Source organism: Papilio polytes, unplaced genomic scaffold, assembly GCF_000836215.1.
Source record: "Papilio polytes unplaced genomic scaffold, Ppol_1.0 DF824303.1, whole genome shotgun sequence".
NCBI classification, from domain to species: domain Eukaryota; kingdom Metazoa; phylum Arthropoda; class Insecta; order Lepidoptera; family Papilionidae; genus Papilio; species Papilio polytes.
Window position 1 is genome coordinate 374,228 of NW_013524901.1, and position 19,381 is coordinate 393,608.

Genomic DNA, 19,381 nt, shown 5'->3' on the forward strand with positions numbered 1-19,381 from the left:
GATTCATTTCTAATAATAATATCTTATTTAGTGGGTAAAAACAGTTTTGAACAAACATTTTGCAATCTTTAGTATCCTGTGACAAGCACTCTTGCAACAATAAAATGTTGTATATCTCAAGGATGCATGAAATTGCTTACTAAATATGGAATAGGAATATTTCAGTCGAGTAATCAATATTTGAAGCTGGCAATGTAAGCCGGCGGGCGCTCTTAAAATATGGAAGCGGTCCCTTGGCCCTCGCGCAGCAGCCTAACAATTTATGAATTTTATGCGACTTCCAACGCTTCAAGATTTTATTTCTCACCGTTGTCTGAATTTTATGCCTAAAGTGTAGATTTCAAAGTTATTAATAATTGTAATCTTCAGTCTTTTGTCCTCAAAAAAAAAACATCCAAATTAGCACGCATGTTAACCCATTGAAAAAATGTGAATTTATCTTTGTCACTTGTCAGCGAAAAATAGTCTAAAGTAGGTCATCCTAATTTCTCTCATGGATAATAATTAATATGTTTTTGAATCGTTTATTACTTGTTTAAATACATGTAAGTAATCATAAAATCAAATGAAACAACATCTATCAAAATATAAATTTATTTCATCAACACCAACACAATTTGACAGCTCAAGACTATAGTAAAAATTTGTGGCCAAAAAATTATCACATACTATGAAAATTCGATACTAAAAATCGGCTTTAGATATTCTTGTGCGAATGTAGTAATTATCCTAAATGATTCCTCAATATTAACTTTGCTGATTAACAAATTTCTAACAGTAAAGTTCTAAAGCGATTGTACCATAAAAGTGAAAAATCTGTTTTACTTTTTCGTTAAACATGGGTTTTTAATTCAACAAACCTTCATAATATTTAAAGAGGCTCGTAGGTTGTGAATTTTAGTTTAGACTCTATTTTGATATCATATACAAATCAAAAAAATCCTGTACAACCACGCGGCATACAGCCAACCTAATCGAATACATAAATTCAAATCCATGATTACGTCAAATAAATATATCACGTCAATTTTAAAAATTACATAAAAACCAGCCAGGACTTGCCGACTCACTAACTAGAACCATGCATTAAGCACGAACTATTTGTCATTTCTTTCCTAGCAAGTCATCTAATAGTTCTTGATTAGACATATTAGAGTCTCCAAGAAGATTGGTTTTAGATTCCAAGCGCGCGTTTCTGCGACCGCCGAGGGATCGTTTTCGTGCGACAGGCGCACCTTCAGACAAAACTTGGTCTGTCAGTAATTTAAAGTTATTGTTCAGTTCAGAGAGCGTTTCTTCGGGTAATTCTCTGTCAGAATTAACTAAATCATTGATTTTATCAACAGCAAACAACTGTTCAACTAATTTATCACTCTCCATTTTAGTACTGTTAAATTGTTTGATATGACTATCTATAACTTTACTACTCTTCTCCAAGTCTTGCATGATATCTTTGCAGTATGTTTCTATTGGTTTTGCCAAAGGTTTTTTATCCTTCCCACTAGTTTCGCGTTTGGTTTTTTTACTCGCATCTCCTGATGCAAAATCGTGCACAACTATACTAGTAGACTCTTCGATAGTAACGTTGTCATAAAAAGAAACATTAGAATTTTTGCGACCTCTAGACTTAGGTCGTTCTTCTTCCAATTCAATTTGCTCTTCAATTGATTCTTCGGTGGACTTTCTTCTCAAAGCACTGTTTCTTCTCGAAATTGGCTCTTCGTTAGTTTTAATTTTTTTCAATAGATCCGCTTTAAGTATTTCCATTCTCTGTTGCATTTCTTCCGGTGAGCAATTCCTAAGTGTATCGTCGTCTGAGATAGCTAAGTCGGCCATACCATCTTGTATCGTTTTAGAAATTTCAATAATGTCTTCGGGACTTTTTGAATTCTTCCTAGTAGGGTTCGGTGTTGACCGGGGACCAGTAGAGTTACTGCGGCTTTGAATATATCTGCTCCTAGGCTCAGTTGATGAACTTGTTTCATCGTCATGGGATAATGTGCTGCTAACGGATCGTGAATTCTCGCATAATTTCCCGAGGGCACTTTGATCAACCTGCAATCGTTAACGTTTCTCGCTTATGGCAAACATAAATTATACAAACGCAAATCTAAGCTTAAATTATTGTAGGGAATTATATTATGAAATAGAAGTAAGTATAAAAAAGATCAGTGAAAAAATTTAAGTTACTTATTTTTAGATTACTGACATGTTACAAATCAAGGACAATTACATTATGACGTTCGTCGTTTGGTCTATAAGAGCTCGATTCCTGGCCAGCCTTATTGGTCTTGCTCTGAGGACGCGTCAAGGTCATAGAGGAGCTGCTTTTGACTGGAGACTTCACACCGCGGCTGGCAGCAGTACTGAGCATCTTCTCTTTCATCTATTGGAAAAATAGTAACATTAACATATGACCACTTCATCTATGTCACCTTACTATTTAAAATCCAATAGGAATGTAAGACCTCAATAATGGTAGACAACTTGTCTGCGTTACTGATGGCCATGTCGAGGTCGTGGCGCGTGTCTTTGTGCTTGTTGAGCTCGGACTGCAGCTGGTGCCGGAAGTTCTTGGCCTCGAGCGCCAGCCGCCGCTGCAGCAGGCTGATAGTCTCGCCTTGCTGCTGAACCTTCAGCGACAGCTCGTTCACCTGCGCCTGTAGCTTCTCGCGCTCCAACAGATTCCTACAGATTTCCTTACACTCTTATAGGAGAAAAATTATGAATAGGTGCATTTTATTTAAAAAAAAATTGGTTTAATCGAGTGAAATGGTAACTGAGCCAAATTAAACATCTGGCTCAACGAGTTTAATGTTGCGTGTGTAGTGATGTACTTGTCTTTAGTGAGGTCCAGCAGATGTTGGTGTTCGTCGCGCAGCTGCTGCAGCTGTGCGTCGCGCTCCTTGAGCCGGGCGGCGGTCTCCTTGTGCTGCGCGCGCAGCTGCTTGTAGCGCGCCTGCTGCACGCGCATCTCCTCCGTGTGCGAGTTCAACACTTGAGGCAACTCAGCGTTAGAGTTCTCGTACCTAATCGATGATGAATTAATAACGCCTGTCATAATTTTTACAGCTTCATGATGTCGCTAATTGAGCTAGACACGTGCTAGCCGTATTTTGTGTAAACTTACCTTTGCAGAGCTATTTCTTGCTTTTTCTGCATAGCTCGCAAAACTCGATTCTCATTACTGAGCTCCTGAGAACATAAATTTGATCTTGAGCAATATTTTCCAACATTTAACGCATTGGCAAAGAACAATTTCCTAACCTGCAAGTGATAATGAGCATCTGCAAGTTGGTTCTGCAGCTGTTTGACGCGATGCGTCTTGGCGGAGAGCACGCGCTGTGTGACGAAGCGGTCGCCCGGCGCGCCCCCCATAGTGCCCCCCGCGCCCGCCGGCACCATGCGCTTGCGCTTGCTCAGCAGATTCAGCCGCGAGTTACTGCTGTACACGCTCGCTACCGACTCCTTTCTGGCGCTTTATTAAATAAAAAAAAGTTTAAAACCTACTACTATACGTTGATTTACTTTAGGATTTATTTAGGGGGCGACAAAGATTGGTTTGGTCTTAACGGAGTTCAGAAACGGAAATACAAAAAACATTTGCGATCGTATGAATTTGTAGTCATCCATGACCTGCCGTGTCATAGTGAATGTTCAAATGACAAATGATGTAACATCAACCAAGTAATTATAAAACTACGAGTTATATTATAAACACAGTTCTAAGTGATATTTCTAGACAGCACTAGGTACAAATAAAGGTTTGAAAAAGATACTATACTTTTCTTCTTTGCCCATCCAACCATCCAAAATTTTCACATCATAAGGATCTTCAATTTTTTACTAATGTTGTGAATAGAACATACCTTAGATCTTTACGTTTATCTTCTGGCAGCAAACTCAATACTGACATTATTTATTATCACAGAACTATACCCATTCTCAATATAAAATGAAAAAGCTCACAAAGGAGATGATTTTGGATATCTTTACAATCTGACAGTGTCGTTAGAAACCTTTACCATGGCAACCGATAGCAGTGTCAATCGATTACAAGTGTCACAATTAAATATGAATCAAGCCAGTGTCTTAGGGGGTGGATATGATAAACAAAGTTTTCAATTTAGCAGTGAATAAAATCCAAGCTGATTAAATAACTTGGAGAGAAGTAAAATATAAAGAAGACACAGTTGACAATTTACCAGATACTTTTGCTAACGCCATCTATTGGTAGATTCTCAAACCACATGTCAATATAAGTTAAATTAATTGTTAATAGATGTCACTAAACAATATATTTTATTTTGGAACACTATTCTCCAAAGAACAAAGTATAATTGAGTTTATTATATTAATATTAAGATGAGGCTTATTGTAATTTTATAATATGTTTTATTACATATCAAGACGAGGACACGAGGTAGCCTGACAGTACCTTTCAGAGAAAATAGCTAGGAAAAAAATTGTGCAGTATGCCGTATCTTCATGTTTTACTTTTAAATGAGGTACATTTTGATTAAAAGATTATCTTTGGCTTTGGATAAGCGGTGTTTTTTAATATTTCAATTTTACTAGCGCCTTGGTCGTCTAACCGTCCTATCCTTTCGTCAGCTTTGCTTGTATGGTTGGTAAATAAAACATCAATTAAAACAAAATAATATTCTTATTTATACAATAAACTGTACATATTCGCGTAGTGTATTTACATGAAAGCAACTCATTACATAAGTTACACATACGTAAGTTTCCTTTATAAATTTTTACATTTAATTTTAATGGGATCTTTATATTCAATACACGTCCAAAATTACTTAATTAAAAACGTTTTTATGACGTTCTTTGATAATTTTAAGATTTACGATTTGGCGACGGCTTATGAATATACAAATAAAATTTCTATTTATTTAATAAGAAAATAATTAGAAAATTAGATATCTAAGACACTACATTCAAAAACTCTTTGAGATCGTAGATAAGATCTTAGAAATCTTTTACATAATAATTACATCGGTGTTTTATAATATTTACATTTATTTGATCATATAGTGAACATGTTCCATTTCAATGAAAAAAAAACTGTATGTATTTTAGTTAACTAGTGTCACCAACCAAATTTCAATTATTTATTTGCTTGTCAAGTCATTAAAAAAGTAAAAACTATCTTTCAGTTAACCAGTGTCATAATTATAAAATTTAAACTACAACATTTATTTCAAATATAACAATTTTGATAAAAATCTTTACCATAGAATGCAAGTGTCTCTTTAAGAAGACAGCGAGAGCAATAATTATAACAAACAATATTTAACAATAAAATAACTTGTAGTATGTTCTTACGTATACAGAATGTATAACAAAAGGTATAACCATTGGGTACCATTTGGCGAATTCAATTGAAATCGTCACAACAATTTTCTCCTTAATAAGCAGAAATTCAAAAAATATATAGAGGAAGCTGACAATATTTAGGTGATTTTAAAACAAAAGGTTTATTAGTTTACTATACATTTGTAAAATGTTTTAATAACATATCAATACAATCATGAGGTGGCACTAAACTTGACAACATAGTACCTTTCGAAGAAGTTACCAGTGAAAAAATGTTCACTATCAAGTCTATATATTTCTTAAATGTGTTTATTAATAAGGCTGTAACCAATATTAGTGAGTGTTAGGTCATTTGTCCCTGTTCTGCTTATCCCACAGCCGGCGGTACAGCGAGCCGGGGCGCGCCAGCAGCTGGTCGTGCGTGCCGCGGTCGGTGATGGCTCCAGCTTCCAGCACCAGGATCTCGTCAGCGTCAGCCACGGTGGACAGCCGGTGAGCGATGCAGATTGATGTTCTACCCACAGTCGCCGCTTTCAACGCTTGTAGAATCGCCTGCAATACACATTACTTAGTTAGAATCTTACTAATATTAAAGTTATAAATAGTTTAACATTTAAACAATACTCGTAGGAACCAATTCGATTGTGTCGAGTGGTGGGATCGACATTCCTCATATTCATGCAATTATACTGTTAATTATAAAATAGACTCACGTGCTCGGTGATAGAGTCGAGACTGGAGGTGGCCTCGTCGAACACGATGATGGGCGAGTCCTTGAGGATGGCGCGCGCGATCGCCACGCGCTGCTTCTCGCCGCCCGACAGCTTCAGCCCGCGCTCGCCCACCTGCGTCTCGTAGCCCTGCGCACACGCAACACACACACACACACGCTACACTACATCGCCTTGCGATTGCGACTGGCAGCGACAGCTGACAACTGACAGCTGACTGACGCTCGTTTCTGTTCAAAGACCAAGGCGCCTAACATCGCCCTACTCAGACGATATGGCAATTTTTGCCTATCAGGAAGAAGCCTACTTAGTTTTTAAAGTTACCAGTAAGCAAGAAATTACCAACTTCTTAGAAATTCTACTTTCTAAAAACAAAACCAAACTATAGCAATATGATGTTTGGTCAAAACATAAGGCTTTAAAGATATTGTTAGCTCACAAAAATGCCAACTGCCATGTAAGTCTATTATTAAATCGAATCGTCAAACAATTCACTAATATATTTTCCGTACTAAATTAACGTCTTAAAATCTATTAGTGAGTAACGAAATTGACGGCCGTCCTATAGTGAAGCCATTTCCAAAATGTTCTTTTGCAACGCCATCTGTTGGCGAATAACGGAAAAGACATTCGCAAAACATGTCTCTAACATTCGAAGCGTCGTCGAGAATGTTCTATTGTAAAATGTTTAGTACTAGTGTCTCTGTGTTTGAGTCGTGTAGTGTTTATAATTGTATGAGTGCGGTGATTCCATTTCTGTGTAGTGAATATATTAAAGAGAAATTATGAAAGTGTTTTAGCGTTCCCCAGGTGGTAGCCAGGTGGTAGGCGCGTACCTTGGGCCAGGTGAGCACGGAGTCGTGCAGCTCGGCCATCTTGCTGGCGGTGTAGACGTCCTGCGGCGGCCGCGACAGCGCGCCGTACTGCAGGTTGTGGAAGATGGTGTCGTGGAATAGCACGCAGTCCTACAAACATTACATAACATATTATTAGACGGTAACACTGTCTACATCAGCTCAACAAAATTCATGGATGCTTGTTATTGGTCTAAAAATAACCGAATGATTTGAAACTCACGACCGCTGGGGTGACGCCGAGTTTTGAATTGTCAGTTACTCTTTGAACGCGCCGCGGAACATTTTTTCGGACACTTAGTCCTCTAATAATATATTTTTCTTTATTGTTTAAACTGTTGCTTGGGGCTTCATCCGCGTAAAATCAAAAATAATCTACGTCTATACTAATATTATCAAAAGAAATTTTCTGTATCTATTGAAATAATTCAAAAACTACTGGGCCGATTTTAAAAATTCTTTCACCGTTAGAAAGGTAATTTATCCGTAAGAATTACAGGCTATATTATTTATTGATGTAGAAACTTTAGAAAACCACACCCCACTTATTTGTTTTTTTAATTCCTCACGGACATAACCAAAAACCAACTAATCACGTTTCAAACTCTTAATATCGATATTAACGCCATCTATTGAAACAGTCACAAAATTTATGCATTGTTATTCAGTCTCACACATAAATGTTCATACATTTTTATCAAATACGTAATTATTACCTGTGGCACGATGGCGATGGCTTTTCTAAGGCTGGTGAGGTCGAGGTCCTTGATGTTCTGTCCCGCGATGGAGATGTGCCCCGCCTGCGGCTCGAAGAACCGGAACAGCAGCCGCACCATCGTCGATTTACTGGTATTACAAAAAATACCTATTTAAATACGTAATAGTGCCGTAAATGTTAAAGCAACACTTGAAATTCTAAAATCCAACTCGAAAATACTATAAGCGGTGCTTACGAAACAGTGTTTAAAATTTCTTTCAATACTATGTTGTTGATCTATTTTAATGAATGGAAAGATATAATAATGACCATTAGAGTATAAAACACTTTTTAAACTTATTTCTTCTATAACCTAAACGGGCACATTAAAAGCACAAATCGCAACCTTTTTCATTCACTTAATCATTCAAGTGATTTCCCAATCAGTCATTCACCAACAACATTGCCTACTTTCGCATTCGCACAGATTGCTTATGCTATCTCTTTTCATCAAATATGAACAGCAGTAGGTGAGAGTGAGACAGGTGTGCTGACCCGCTGCCGGAGCCGCCGACGATGCCGATCTTCTTGCCGGGCGGTATGGAGAAGCTGAGATTGTTGAAGATGGGCTTCCCGTTGATGTACTTGAAGCTGACATCCTTGAACTCTATGCTGGCTGTCTGCGCCGTCACGTTCAGCAGCGGCGCCTTCGCCTTTTCCTGAACATTTAAGGCTATTTTGTTATATCATAGGCAAATTAACGAGCGGCCACCTGGCGGTAAAATGACGAAACGACCATTAGTCAAACATCTGAAATTGCAGATGCATAAAGAAGATATCTGCTCTACCTATACAATTTCTCTGCCAAATCTACATTCCCTTCTTGTCCATTCCTTATAAGAAGGGTGGAAAGGGAAAAGGACTGAATTAGTCCTCCGGCACACAAATTCCACACGTATGGCAGAAGGAGAAAGGCAGCTAGAGGTGGTGACCATGCGACCGTACCTTGATCCTGGACTGCACGGTCATGAGAGTGAACATGGTCTGCATGTCGATGAGCGCCTGCCGCACCTCGCGGTACACCGAGCCCAGGAAGCCCAGCGGGATGGACAGCTGGAACAGCAGCCCGTTCACCATCACCAGGTCGCCCACCGTCATGTTACCTGCAACATTTTAAATACAGATAATATTATAAATGGGAAAGTTTAGATGGACGGATGTTAGTTTGTAGCCGGAACTGCTAATCTCAAAGAGATTTGAGAATTAAGATTCAAATTGATTAAGCGATAAACGATAATAGATGGCGCTGAAAACAGTTGTATATTTGTATTCATTAAAAAAATACAGAAGCAAGATTGCCATGGTGACGGTAATTGTTATTCAAAATTATTCGTTGTCATTTGTGCATTTGATTTTTTCCATTTGTAATTGAGAATTACACAAATGTAAACAATAAGATGGAAGTTTTTATAATTTAATGCGGATGAAGTCGCACGGGAACGGCTCGTTAGCAGATAAAGAAGATTTTATCTATGGAGTCATCTACAGTAGACATGAAACTAAATTTTACTTAAATAATTTATGTGTTTATATGCCACTTTATTATATAAAAAATGCATGTTACCTTGTGCGATCTCCTTGGCGGCCATGATCATGATGATGCTGAGGCCGCCGCTGAAGATGGCGTGCTGGCCGAAGTTCAGCGCCGCCAGGCTGGACGCGGTCTTCAGAGAGGCATCCTCGTACTTCTTTAGACTTTGGTCGTATTTTTCTAGTTCGTATTTCTCGTTGTTAAAGTACTAGAAATTAAAAATATACTATTTAATAAAATAATGATTAATTGATAAATGAATGAATGAGACAAAACGAGTATGAGTGATATATTGTATTTCTCAGTTTAAATTACATTTTTAATAAGCATTCAATTTAGATACTTATGGGTGCAGTTTTCGCCTTTTTGAGAATAAATCATTTTGAAATATGCTATTTGATAAAAAATTATTCCAATTAAAAAAAAAGAACGAATGGTTCGTATTCGTGACTAGCTGTTGCTCGCGACTTTACGAAAAAAAAATTAAAAACATAGCCTCAGTGATAATGTAGCATATAATGGTGAAAAATTTTTGAAATCTACTATGCTAGTAGTTTTTGAGTTATTTCAATACATACAAAAATACTTTAGTCTCTTTCCTTTCCCCATTTTCTTATACGGAAAAGATACTGAAAAGTGAATTTGACGGTAGAGGAGTCGCATAGGAAGGTAAAATATTGTTTTCTCGGCGAATTCAGGTGGTGGGACACTGTTTTGCCACCTCATATTAAAAAAAATGCTCTTTATAACATAAGTTTAGATTGATGATGGTACTTTAACAGTTTCGTAGTTGATGAGGGAGTCGACGGCCTTGTTGCCGGCCTCGTTCTCTGCGCGGTTCATGTGCACGCGGAACTTGGTGCGCCACTGCGTCACCGCCAGCGTGAACGCCGCGTACACGCCCACGCAGCTGAACGCCACGCCTGCGCGCACACACCCCCACATAACAGTATAGATACTGTTATAATAAAGCTAAACACACACTTTGTTGCCTAAGATGTCAGCAATCACTGTATATTTTTGAATAATTATTTTTTTAATAAATCACGATTGCCGTGTAACGGGTAAGTACAGTAGAACCTCGATAAGTTAAAGTCTAAGGGAAACACAAAATACTTTAAGTTATAGTTTTAGATTATCAAGGGTCTATGTTGTAAAGGTTTTGAGCTCTGATGGGAAGGGAACATATTGTTTTTTGAAGTTACCGAGGTTTGAGTTATCGAGATTTTGAATTTTGACTTTTAAAAATAAAAAGTTTTACATAATGTAAACATTTATTTTTATATAATATGTGGATTAAGCAGCAAGGGAACAAAATTCAAAACTACGAAAAATGGCTGTCTTTTATGTAAAGAAATCTAACAAAACTAACCTGCAAAAGCGATGCCTCCTTTAAGTCCAAGTATCGAGGAGACTAAGGCGAGCTCGAATATCGTGGGCACCACGTTGAACACCATGGCTGACAACACGAAGTTGATGGCGCGCGACCCGCGGTCTATAGTCTGGAAACACATAACAATTATTGCAGATATCATAGATACATTAAGTAGGAATTTTAAAAAGTTTGAGTGAGAAACACACCCTGTTAATTATAAATGGTAATCCAAAAAAATCAATAAAACAATGAATAATACACAATTTTTCTAACAAAAAACAAACACGCATTTTTCTAAGTTTTTATATTGATAAACATAAATCACTAGCTGTTCCGATGCGGCTTCATACGTATAAAATTAAAAATTTTTGATTTATTGTTTAAATTTGTCAAATTCTGAATTGCAAATGTCAAAATGACATGACATGACAAACCATGGCAACCTTGCTTCCTTGATGTTGGCAGCAACTTATGGTCTCTCTCCCACATTAGGGTTTTATCCAAAATATGTACCCCCTATGTCTTATGTCGTGAAAATATATAGCCTAAGGCGTGACGTAAGTGTAGGGCTTTTTATTATATGTAATTAATTGAGAATTATTCAAAAATATGGTGTAATTGCTGATATCTTAGGCAACAAAGAAGTGTGTGTTTACGCTTTATTATAATAGTATAGATTGATAAGGTTTTATCAGCATGATTGTGGAACCCTCTTTTGTATCACTTAAGGAAAAGCTACTAGAAGGGTTTTAGTAGGTCAATTCCCATATAACCCTGCCTTCCCTGCAGGTATCGTGTAGCAGTAGCAGAAGCAGCGCACCTTGGAGAGCGCGCCCGTCTGGCGGCCGAGGTGGAAGCTGAGGTCGAGGCTGTGCAGGTGCGTGAAGACGTTGCAGGCCAGCCGCCGGATGGAGTGCTGCGCCACGCGCGCGAACACGGCGTTGCGCAGCTCGTTGAAGCCGGCCGCGGTGGCGCGCGCGATGCCGTCTGATAGTACACGCTTGTATATCTTACTTATATATAAATGGGAAAGTCTGTGTAGCCTAACTGTTGAATGAATCTTTGTTTTTGAAGATATTCTGGTAAAACACATAGGCTAACTTTTGGGTTTTTTTATTCCACACGAACGGAGTCGCAGGTGAAAGCTATATACCTATATTTATAGTTAACTAATCGACAAAGTAAATATGTACAAAACAAAAAATAAGACGTGAAAAATATTCTATTGGTAACAAATTTTAAAAAATTGGCCATGTCGTTTTTCAGTCAGAACATACAAAAATTATATGTTTCTCTGCTTATAATATCACTGATATTAATTATAAAAATACATACATCCAACCAATAAACTAAATGCTGTTGTGCCAAGAGCTTGAGGTACGGTCGCCATTCCCAACAACGCGTCGCCGGCGGGCGTTGTGGCTACGTGGTTCACCTCATCCACTGCATACTTGAATAAGAAGGGGACGGTGACATTCATCATCTTCGCACCAAACAGGAGGGAGAGAGACAGCATCACACGATTTCTGATCATCGCATTATCCTGCAAAATACGCATCCATCCATATGACAAAAAACAAGAAATCACACAGTAATTTTAAAACAGAAATATAACATATATTATGTTAAAATTAGTTTGTCATAAACTCACCTTTGGCCATACATATTCCATCATGCCCCGTATCATGTCCATTCCGGAAACAGGTTTCGCATCACCCAAGTTAATATCTTCACGGGACAAAACAGAGGCACCTGGGTGAAAGCAGTCTCTCTTTTGGATACCTAGGGATGGGATATCATATCAGGACTCTTTTAGGATAAAGGTAACTTAATAAATGGAATATGGAAGCAAGCGGACAAAACAAACAGGGATAACATGGGAAGGATGAAAAGAGCTGCATTCCAACCAAGTATTAACATAAATGTGAAATGGCATAGCTGTGAATATAACAAGTATTAAAACAAGTTCAAAAACATAATGCAAAGGAACGATTTTAAGCAGTGTTAGACTTTAAAACAATAGTACTAACTACAGAAGTAATATAAATTACATATGTGTATGAAATTATTTTAAAAAACAATCTAGTGATTTAAAGTAACACTTTCTAAAAGAAATTAAAACAAAATACATAATATGAAAAACATCTTTAATCTTTTTTTTAGTAACTGTAATTAAAATAACCCATAAGGTTGTGCTTTTGCTTTCATGAAAATGTAATATTTAAGAGCTAAATTCATTGCAGAAGAAAGCTACTATATAGCTGACAAATCTTTTATTCTTTAAATTTAAAACATGACAATTTTAATGCAAATTATGTTATGTTACATTGATAATGAACATGTTTTTGTTAAGTGTCATGAAACACCTTATAAAATTATCATAGTATACGCAAATATTTTTGAAGTACACAAAATACATGAACTTTTTATTAGTACCATATTTATAGCTCAACAGTACAAGGTCAAGTTAAGATTACGCAACCTTGTAGATTTCACAATTGATTGTAAAACAAAAACAAGAAATTTCAATATAAAATTGTTAACTCTTGGCTTTTATAACTCACCAACTGGGATTTTTCCACTTTTTGGCTTATTTGCCAGCACGGCCGCCAAAACATTTTTTGCAGTATCGGATCCAGCCGCATTGTTTGGAGATGATGAATAGTACTGAAATGTAAAATAATTTTTTCGATAACCAGATAGATGATACAATATAAAAACAAGACGTAATTTTTTTGAAAACAGTGGTACTTTGTATACATAACCTACCCTATAATAACTAGCAGAAGCACATTGTTTACATATTATACTAAATTGTGGTTTATTTAATACTACTGATTTAATATTACAGAGGGATCTAGTAAGTTTTATATGATTTTGAATGAATTTATCAAATTTCCTATTTGACAGCAGTGCCGCCGCCATGGTCGTAGAGTGACAAACTAATGTCACTTCTGTAAGTCAATGTCATCCTAGAATAAAAATCTAACAGTGTTGTCAACATAAAATATACTTATGAAACGCGAATCTTCTTCGTATTTTGCATTTATGCCTTAATTCAATCTTATAAAACTACTACGAAATACTTAAATGAACATCCAACAATTGCCATTTGCATCTAGCTTTTTTAATTTAATTAAAGGAGCATTTCAGTCACTATATCTTCAGACTACAGCTATCTAGCTTCCCATCACAATCTAAAGCCAGACCTACAGGGAGGAAAAATGGTGCTGGAAAACACGGATAACAGCAATATTTGACGACGAAGTGGAAGAAAAAAGAAAGAGTTATTTTCATCTAACATTTAATAAACTTCTCTAATATCATGACATATTGACACATAAGTTCTACACAGTTATTTAAAGTAACACAGTCACAATTATAGCTATTTAATTTATTAATTGAACATTTTATTTCAACCAGTTTCTCTTTGATCATAGGTATAATTAAATCTATAAGCAGTCTATCGTCAGAACAAATGGCAGCAGAATAGATCAACCTACTTACATCAGTGTTTTCCTTATAATAATATTTAGCAACCATTAACAAGCCATAGAAATTGAAACTGAGCCCTCTCAAGTCAATGTATAGAGCTTTATTCAAATTGTGGTTACTAATAAATTTTAACTGATCTTGGGAAAAGTCAATTGTTTTAGAATTTAGAAACGTTTTTATATGATCAAAGCTAAAATTGACACAATCCAGTTCATTGGCCGCTATGTAAAAACCATATTCAGTTATTAATTTCAAGTTATGGCTGTCCCCATAGCAAATAAATACTTGTGAATGGGGTTTAAAGTCATTTTTTGTATAAATAGAAAATTGTACATTTGTAAATATATCTTCATGTATATTGTTCACTGAAACATTTTTTATATTCCTACTTACTACTAATTTAGTTTCATTCTTTGCATTTGGGCTGTGGTTTATCATATCTAAATATGGACACAGAGATATTTTTGTATTATCACTAACCATTGCTATAATTGAACATTTGATATCTTGTAAATCAATAACATTAGTCAAATCCATAAAAACACAGCGTGTGTTCACTGTGAAATAGGCCCATTCAAATACAGACTTACTAAAATACTTCTTTAATTTATCTATTATTATATTATTACTAGTGGTGTTGTTTAAAATTTCCTCAAAAATAATGAAAGATTTTTCAATGACTTCTTTCTGTTTTAGAATCACAGATATTATATCTTTATCAATATATGATAGCATTTCATTTGGTAAAAAATAAGGAACTGTGTAACTTGTAGGCAAGTTCTCTAAGTAAATATACCATTTTGATTCTGTACCTTGTAGTTTTAGGTAGACTAGATAAAAGGACATTAATGCCTGGAATGATATCGCTCGACTGTATTCTACGCAACATTGTTTCTTATTGTCTAAAAATATACTACAAAAGATCTTATCTATTACCAATGTTGTAACATTAATAGTCAAGTTTAAAGGAAGATTAATTAGTTCATCTCCGGCACAAATCTTCTTTTTGGTGAGCACTCCGCGTCCAGTATCCTTAAAAACAGCCAAGTCCAACTTCTTATTCCGCTTTACACCATGTTTTATTAGCCAAGAGTTCAATGATATCAATTCCTTGCTATTGTTATATTTGCAATAATCGGGATCTTTCTTCAACTTTCTTTTTCGTTTAGTTCGGCCCATGTTACTTTAATTAAACATTGTGTACATTTTTCCCAACGATTAATCGACAATGTGTTCTAGAAGTACTGTTTCTTTACTTCAATATTCTAGTGCCAACTTGTTTATCCTTTTAAAATTAATGTAAGATTTCGTTTAATAGATTTATATCAAAAACTTAAAATTATAACCTTATTTAGGTTAGAAGATATTATTTATTTATTTATAAAGCTGTTTGACATTAACCCAAAATGTCTGTCAAACAGACTGAACTCTAATGGAGTTGCCATTTTTTTTTACCATTGTCGTTCTATTTATACTTAATAAAAAAAAAGATTTATTTAAACTTTAAAAAAAACATCCTAAACGTATCATTCTTTTGAATTCATTCGCTCAATTTAAAAACCTAGACACGAGCCTTACCTTAAACATGTTCTCACAATCTCATTTATTTAGCTCTTTGTGTACGGTCTGCAACTTTAAGTGAAGCAGCTAGTCTTTGACATTTTGAATCAAGTTTGTTCATGTTTGAAAATAACGTTTCTTAACGAATTGGAGTTCGAATTTTCGAAAATTCTTAAGTGTTTTGGTGTGTTTGAAGTTGTAAATTCATTAAAGGAACCCAGTGTATTTTACTGCAATGTCTCAGCAACAAACGAAGAATAGTATTACACTAAAAGGATCTGCCCAAATTATTTGCGAGTATCTAAGTAAGTAGAAACTTTATTGTTTTTAAACTGAGACAGTTTCTGTTTTTGTCAATAAATTATTATAAAATTTAAATTGTATTTCAAAAAAGTTGCAAGAACCTGTGTATTTTGATCATACTGGAAGTCTGTTAAAACTAATATTTTTTAAGCTAATTAATAACATTAAAAAAATAACGATAATATGCACATACAGAACAGTACTTTTTCAAGTTACGGTAGGTAAAAATCTGCACTAAGTTTTAAACAGTTCAAAAAGTAATATGAAATTTAAATTTAAAATGGTTCCTTTTAATTTCAGGGTTTGCCATCAATTCGGTTTTGTTCCAAAGAGGCCTGTACCCGCCGGAGTCATTTAAAGCAGAACAAGAGTATGGCTTAACATTACTTATATCTGAGGATCCACTTATCAAAGGCTTTATTTCGGACATCTTAAGAAAGAGTGAAGGTAAAAATAAAAATATTTAACTCATAAAATCAAATACCATATCTAATATAGGAAAAAAGTTAGCTAAATCTTTCTGGCTGATTTGTATTCTTTTTAAATATATTAGCGGCTCAAGATAATAGGCATGCTGTGCATAACCCTTCACCTACATCCTGATATGCCTCAATACACATAGATTGTTTTCTGCATAGTACCTCACATCAAAGTATTAAGAAAACTACTATAGTATTAAATTCTTTTCATTATTTTATTTTCAGAATGGATTCTCCAAAAGGAGGTCAAAAAGCTTTCACTTGTTATAATCAATGTTTCAAATAAAGAGGTCCTGGAATGTTGGGATTTCAATGTTCAGTATGAAGAAGGGGATCTTGTGTTATCAAAGGAGAAAAATGAGAAAGTAAGCAGCAAGGATTTGAAGAAAATACAGCTTGAAATAAGAGATGTTATGTTACAAGTGGCAGCAACAATTTCTTACTTACCATTGTTAGACTGTAGGTGTTCTTTTGATATTTATATTCATGCTAACTCGGAGTGTAATATACCTGAAAAATGGATGGAAGCTGCGCCTATAACTATATCCAATGCTCAGAATGTTCAACTCAAGTCATTCTCGACCAACCTTCACAAGATGGATACAGTTGTCACTTATAAATTAATGGATTAAATAGAAGTTTAAGGAATTAATTTTAAAAAATAACTCAAAAGGTTGAATAGTACAGTTCGAATTATGTCTTAGTCGAAACTAGCTTCTCTCCGTGACTTTGTCTGTGTGAATTGAAATAAAAATCTACTATTAATTATAGCTTGTTGCTCAGTGATATTATAGGTTTTAATGGCAGAATAATTATTGAAATTTGTTCAATAGTTTTCTAGTTTATTTGTTACATACAAAAATTGAATTCTTTCCACTTTTACAACATTAGCATAGAAATGTTTGAAAGTAAAGTAAATTTACTTCAGATAATTCCTTATTTTATGATTGTTTTGCAGTTGTTATGTTATATTTCCCACATAATCAGTTTTTGAAGTATTTGTAAGCAACAATTTTTTATACACCACTTTAAGAGCGGGCGCACACGTTTGACTAAACTATCGCAAAACAGTTTGCGATTGTCGATTGTGTCGGTGCCAATTCAACTATATAGTTGCACAACTAAAAATCTAGTAGTGATCGCACCTCTGTATAAGCATTGGAATCAATGCGCGACTAAACAGTTGTGCGATAGTTTAGTCAAAGGTGTGCGTGTGCTCTAACAGTGATATGTAAGTGTAGATACCAAACTCAACCAATCTTTTGAGTGAACATTGCTGCTATAAACTAAACATTTACAGCTTTAGTAATAAATTGAGTATAAGCAAAATTTTTACTAATGTTTGCTTATACTTGGTTTATTCCTAAGTTTAATTTGTACCGCGTTTATTTATAAGGCTGGTAGTGATTGTTTCAAGGATATATTGTAATTGACAAGGCTTTTTTTATTATTTTAGTACCAAAGATAGATTGTCAGTTAACATTCAGAAAAATCATGACAACAATCTAACTATTTTTTTATGATTTAGTGATTATAAAAATATTTTGATGTTTTTGAGTAAAGTATTTCCCATTAAAATTAAGTATTTAAGCTAAACATTTTAATTTTAAGTTGTAAATATATTCTAATAATCTTTTCTAGTTGATATTTAATAAATAATTTGGACTTAATTTGGTGTTTTTGTAATTTTTAATATATATCCTTTAACCGCGACTTTGATTTATGAAACATGGAATCATAAATTATTATAATTTCATTTTTTTATAATGGAAACACTTTAATGCGAAAAAAAAATTTCAATAGAAAAAAAAAGTCAATAGAAAGATAGATGTCACAGAAAAAAAAACAACGTCATTTTATTACAGTTTATTAAAATAACAAAGCACTTATGACGATTTAAAAGCTACAATAAATAATTTCTATTTAGCAAATAATACTGTACAAAATTGTTAATACAACTTAACATTTTCTCACTCAGAGACAGTAAAGATAACAAACGTAGAACTAAAATGTGTTCGCGAACATTGCAAAGCGTGAACGAATTATACATATATTTTTAATTCGTATCTCGTGTTGATAAAAACCATTCGAAAATAGTAAGAACATTTACTAATTAACTTGGTCTCTAATACAATTGTATATAATATAACTTTTGTAAATGTTAATTGGTCATTTGCAAATGTATTGTTTATTATTCAAGCCCAGAGTATAATTTTCTAAATACCACGTCACGACATATGAAATTGAAAAAAAAATCGTTAAGTTATAAAGCGGTGGTCCATTAATTTTAAAATTAATTTTAAATTTGACTTTATAAAATCAGTAATTGCATTACTTTAAAAGTAATATTAAAGTAAGTAGGTCGAAAATTACATATTTCAGTACTTAAAAGAAAAATTATACAGTGTTATAGGATTTCGTAGCATTCAAAAAGATTTGGTTAATTCCGTAATCGTACATACAAAATTGACAAAAATAATTTAATGTAATATTAAACATCAGAAAGTCGTATTTAGTAAGTTGGCATAATATATGTATTTTATACGCAGGAATGCTTGATTACGATAGTATGATGAGCAAGTCTTCATATTGAGTCAAATCCACATTATTTCACCATAGACGTTCCCCCATACCTAGAAATAAAAACATGTATTTTATATTTAAAAGTGAAACATACCTAAAAGATATCTACACTGTCTACTAAGTCTACACTGGACATATGTATTCTCTATCCTAAAACAAGACCTAAACTCTGTATACCTTTTAAGCTGTAATTCGTAAAATTATTAAAATTTTACAATTTAAAACGCAATTTATACAAATAATAATATTTCCGATATAAATATAACATAAGGTCCGATATAATGTGTACAATATTTAGGTCTTGAATTGGAAAAGAGTATACATATAAAGATGCCAACATGCTATGTTACGAATCGGCTTAGTTATTGTTATCTCACAACAA

At 34.5% G+C, this 19,381-nt stretch overlaps 5 protein-coding genes across 7 annotated transcripts in view; 1 reads left to right on the top strand and 4 right to left on the bottom strand.

The window, feature by feature from the left end:
- Nucleotides 1–618: 618 nt before the first annotated feature.
- LOC106101819 (lebercilin) lies at nucleotides 619–4,019 on the bottom strand. Its single transcript, XM_013281160.1, has 7 exons — nucleotides 3,870–4,019; nucleotides 3,268–3,478; nucleotides 3,131–3,195; nucleotides 2,838–3,029; nucleotides 2,469–2,688; nucleotides 2,234–2,386; nucleotides 619–2,055 (listed from the first exon to the last, which is right to left on the bottom strand). The coding sequence occupies exons 1-7, from the start codon at nucleotides 3,914–3,916 to the stop codon at nucleotides 1,105–1,107; spliced, it is 1,839 nt and encodes a 612-aa protein (XP_013136614.1). The 5' UTR covers nucleotides 3,917–4,019; the 3' UTR covers nucleotides 619–1,104.
- A 628-nt stretch (nucleotides 4,020–4,647) lies between these two features.
- On the bottom strand, nucleotides 4,648–13,508 carry LOC106101795 (ATP-binding cassette sub-family B member 7, mitochondrial). 3 transcript variants are annotated; one of them, XM_013281149.1, is made up of 14 exons: nucleotides 13,349–13,508; nucleotides 13,144–13,246; nucleotides 12,231–12,307; nucleotides 11,915–12,122; nucleotides 11,400–11,566; nucleotides 10,577–10,706; nucleotides 9,979–10,127; nucleotides 9,238–9,412; nucleotides 8,619–8,776; nucleotides 8,169–8,332; nucleotides 7,633–7,762; nucleotides 6,899–7,027; nucleotides 6,045–6,191; nucleotides 4,648–5,883 (listed from the first exon to the last, which is right to left on the bottom strand). In XM_013281149.1, the coding sequence occupies exons 1-14, from the start codon at nucleotides 13,502–13,504 to the stop codon at nucleotides 5,680–5,682; spliced, it is 2,097 nt and encodes a 698-aa protein (XP_013136603.1). In that variant the 5' UTR covers nucleotides 13,505–13,508; the 3' UTR covers nucleotides 4,648–5,679. The 3 variants fall into 3 exon arrangements, with proteins under 3 accessions (XP_013136603.1, XP_013136595.1, XP_013136588.1); XM_013281141.1 differs by having other exon boundaries at nucleotides 12,231–12,331; XM_013281134.1 differs by having other exon boundaries at nucleotides 12,231–12,361.
- A 353-nt stretch (nucleotides 13,509–13,861) lies between these two features.
- Nucleotides 13,862–15,453, bottom strand: LOC106100900 (SET domain-containing protein 4). Its single transcript, XM_013279967.1, has one exon. The coding sequence runs from the start codon at nucleotides 15,251–15,253 to the stop codon at nucleotides 13,877–13,879; it is 1,377 nt and encodes a 458-aa protein (XP_013135421.1). The 5' UTR covers nucleotides 15,254–15,453; the 3' UTR covers nucleotides 13,862–13,876.
- Nucleotides 15,454–15,741: 288 nt separating this feature from the next.
- LOC106100909 (mitotic spindle assembly checkpoint protein MAD2A) lies at nucleotides 15,742–17,984 on the top strand. Its single transcript, XM_013279977.1, has 3 exons — nucleotides 15,742–15,939; nucleotides 16,238–16,384; nucleotides 16,642–17,984. The coding sequence occupies exons 1-3, from the start codon at nucleotides 15,870–15,872 to the stop codon at nucleotides 17,046–17,048; spliced, it is 624 nt and encodes a 207-aa protein (XP_013135431.1). The 5' UTR covers nucleotides 15,742–15,869; the 3' UTR covers nucleotides 17,049–17,984.
- A 286-nt stretch (nucleotides 17,985–18,270) lies between these two features.
- The window catches only part of LOC106101896 (protein vein), a 45,373-nt gene continuing 44,262 nt past the window's right edge, over nucleotides 18,271–19,381 (bottom strand). The window contains exon 6 of the mRNA XM_013281262.1: nucleotides 18,271–19,049. Within this exon, the coding sequence (XP_013136716.1) occupies nucleotides 19,027–19,049 (23 nt within the window). The 3' untranslated portion in view covers nucleotides 18,271–19,026. The remainder of the gene's footprint in view (nucleotides 19,050–19,381) is intronic.

Bases quoted from the DNA above. Each gene is read 5' to 3' on its own strand.
- LOC106101819 (XM_013281160.1), bottom strand. From the start codon at position 3,916: ATGTCAGTATTGAGTTTGCTGCCAGAAGATAAACGTAAAGATCTAAG. The intron at 3,030-3,130 runs GTAAGTTTACAC...ATCATCGATTAG, and splicing joins CAAGAAATAGCTCTGCAAAG to GTACGAGAACTCTAACGCTG. The intron at 2,056-2,233 runs GTAATTGTCCTT...TAACGATTGCAG, and splicing joins CAAACGACGAACGTCATAAT to GTTGATCAAAGTGCCCTCGG.
- LOC106101795 (XM_013281134.1), bottom strand. From the start codon at position 13,504: ATGGCGGCGGCACTGCTGTCAAATAGGAAATTTGATAAATTCATTCAA. The intron at 10,128-10,576 runs GTTAGTTTTGTT...GTGTGCGCGCAG, and splicing joins AGGAGGCATCGCTTTTGCAG to GCGTGGCGTTCAGCTGCGTG. The intron at 6,192-6,898 runs GTACGCGCCTAC...GCGTGTGCGCAG, and splicing joins CCGTGCTCACCTGGCCCAAG to GGCTACGAGACGCAGGTGGG.
- LOC106100900 (XM_013279967.1), bottom strand. From the start codon at position 15,253: ATGGGCCGAACTAAACGAAAAAGAAAGTTGAAGAAAGATCCCGATTAT.
- LOC106100909 (XM_013279977.1), top strand. From the start codon at position 15,870: ATGTCTCAGCAACAAACGAAGAATAGTATTACACTAAAAGGATCTGCC. The intron at 15,940-16,237 runs GTAAGTAGAAAC...TTTTAATTTCAG, and splicing joins AATTATTTGCGAGTATCTAA to GGTTTGCCATCAATTCGGTT. The intron at 16,385-16,641 runs GTAAAAATAAAA...TTTTATTTTCAG, and splicing joins CATCTTAAGAAAGAGTGAAG to AATGGATTCTCCAAAAGGAG.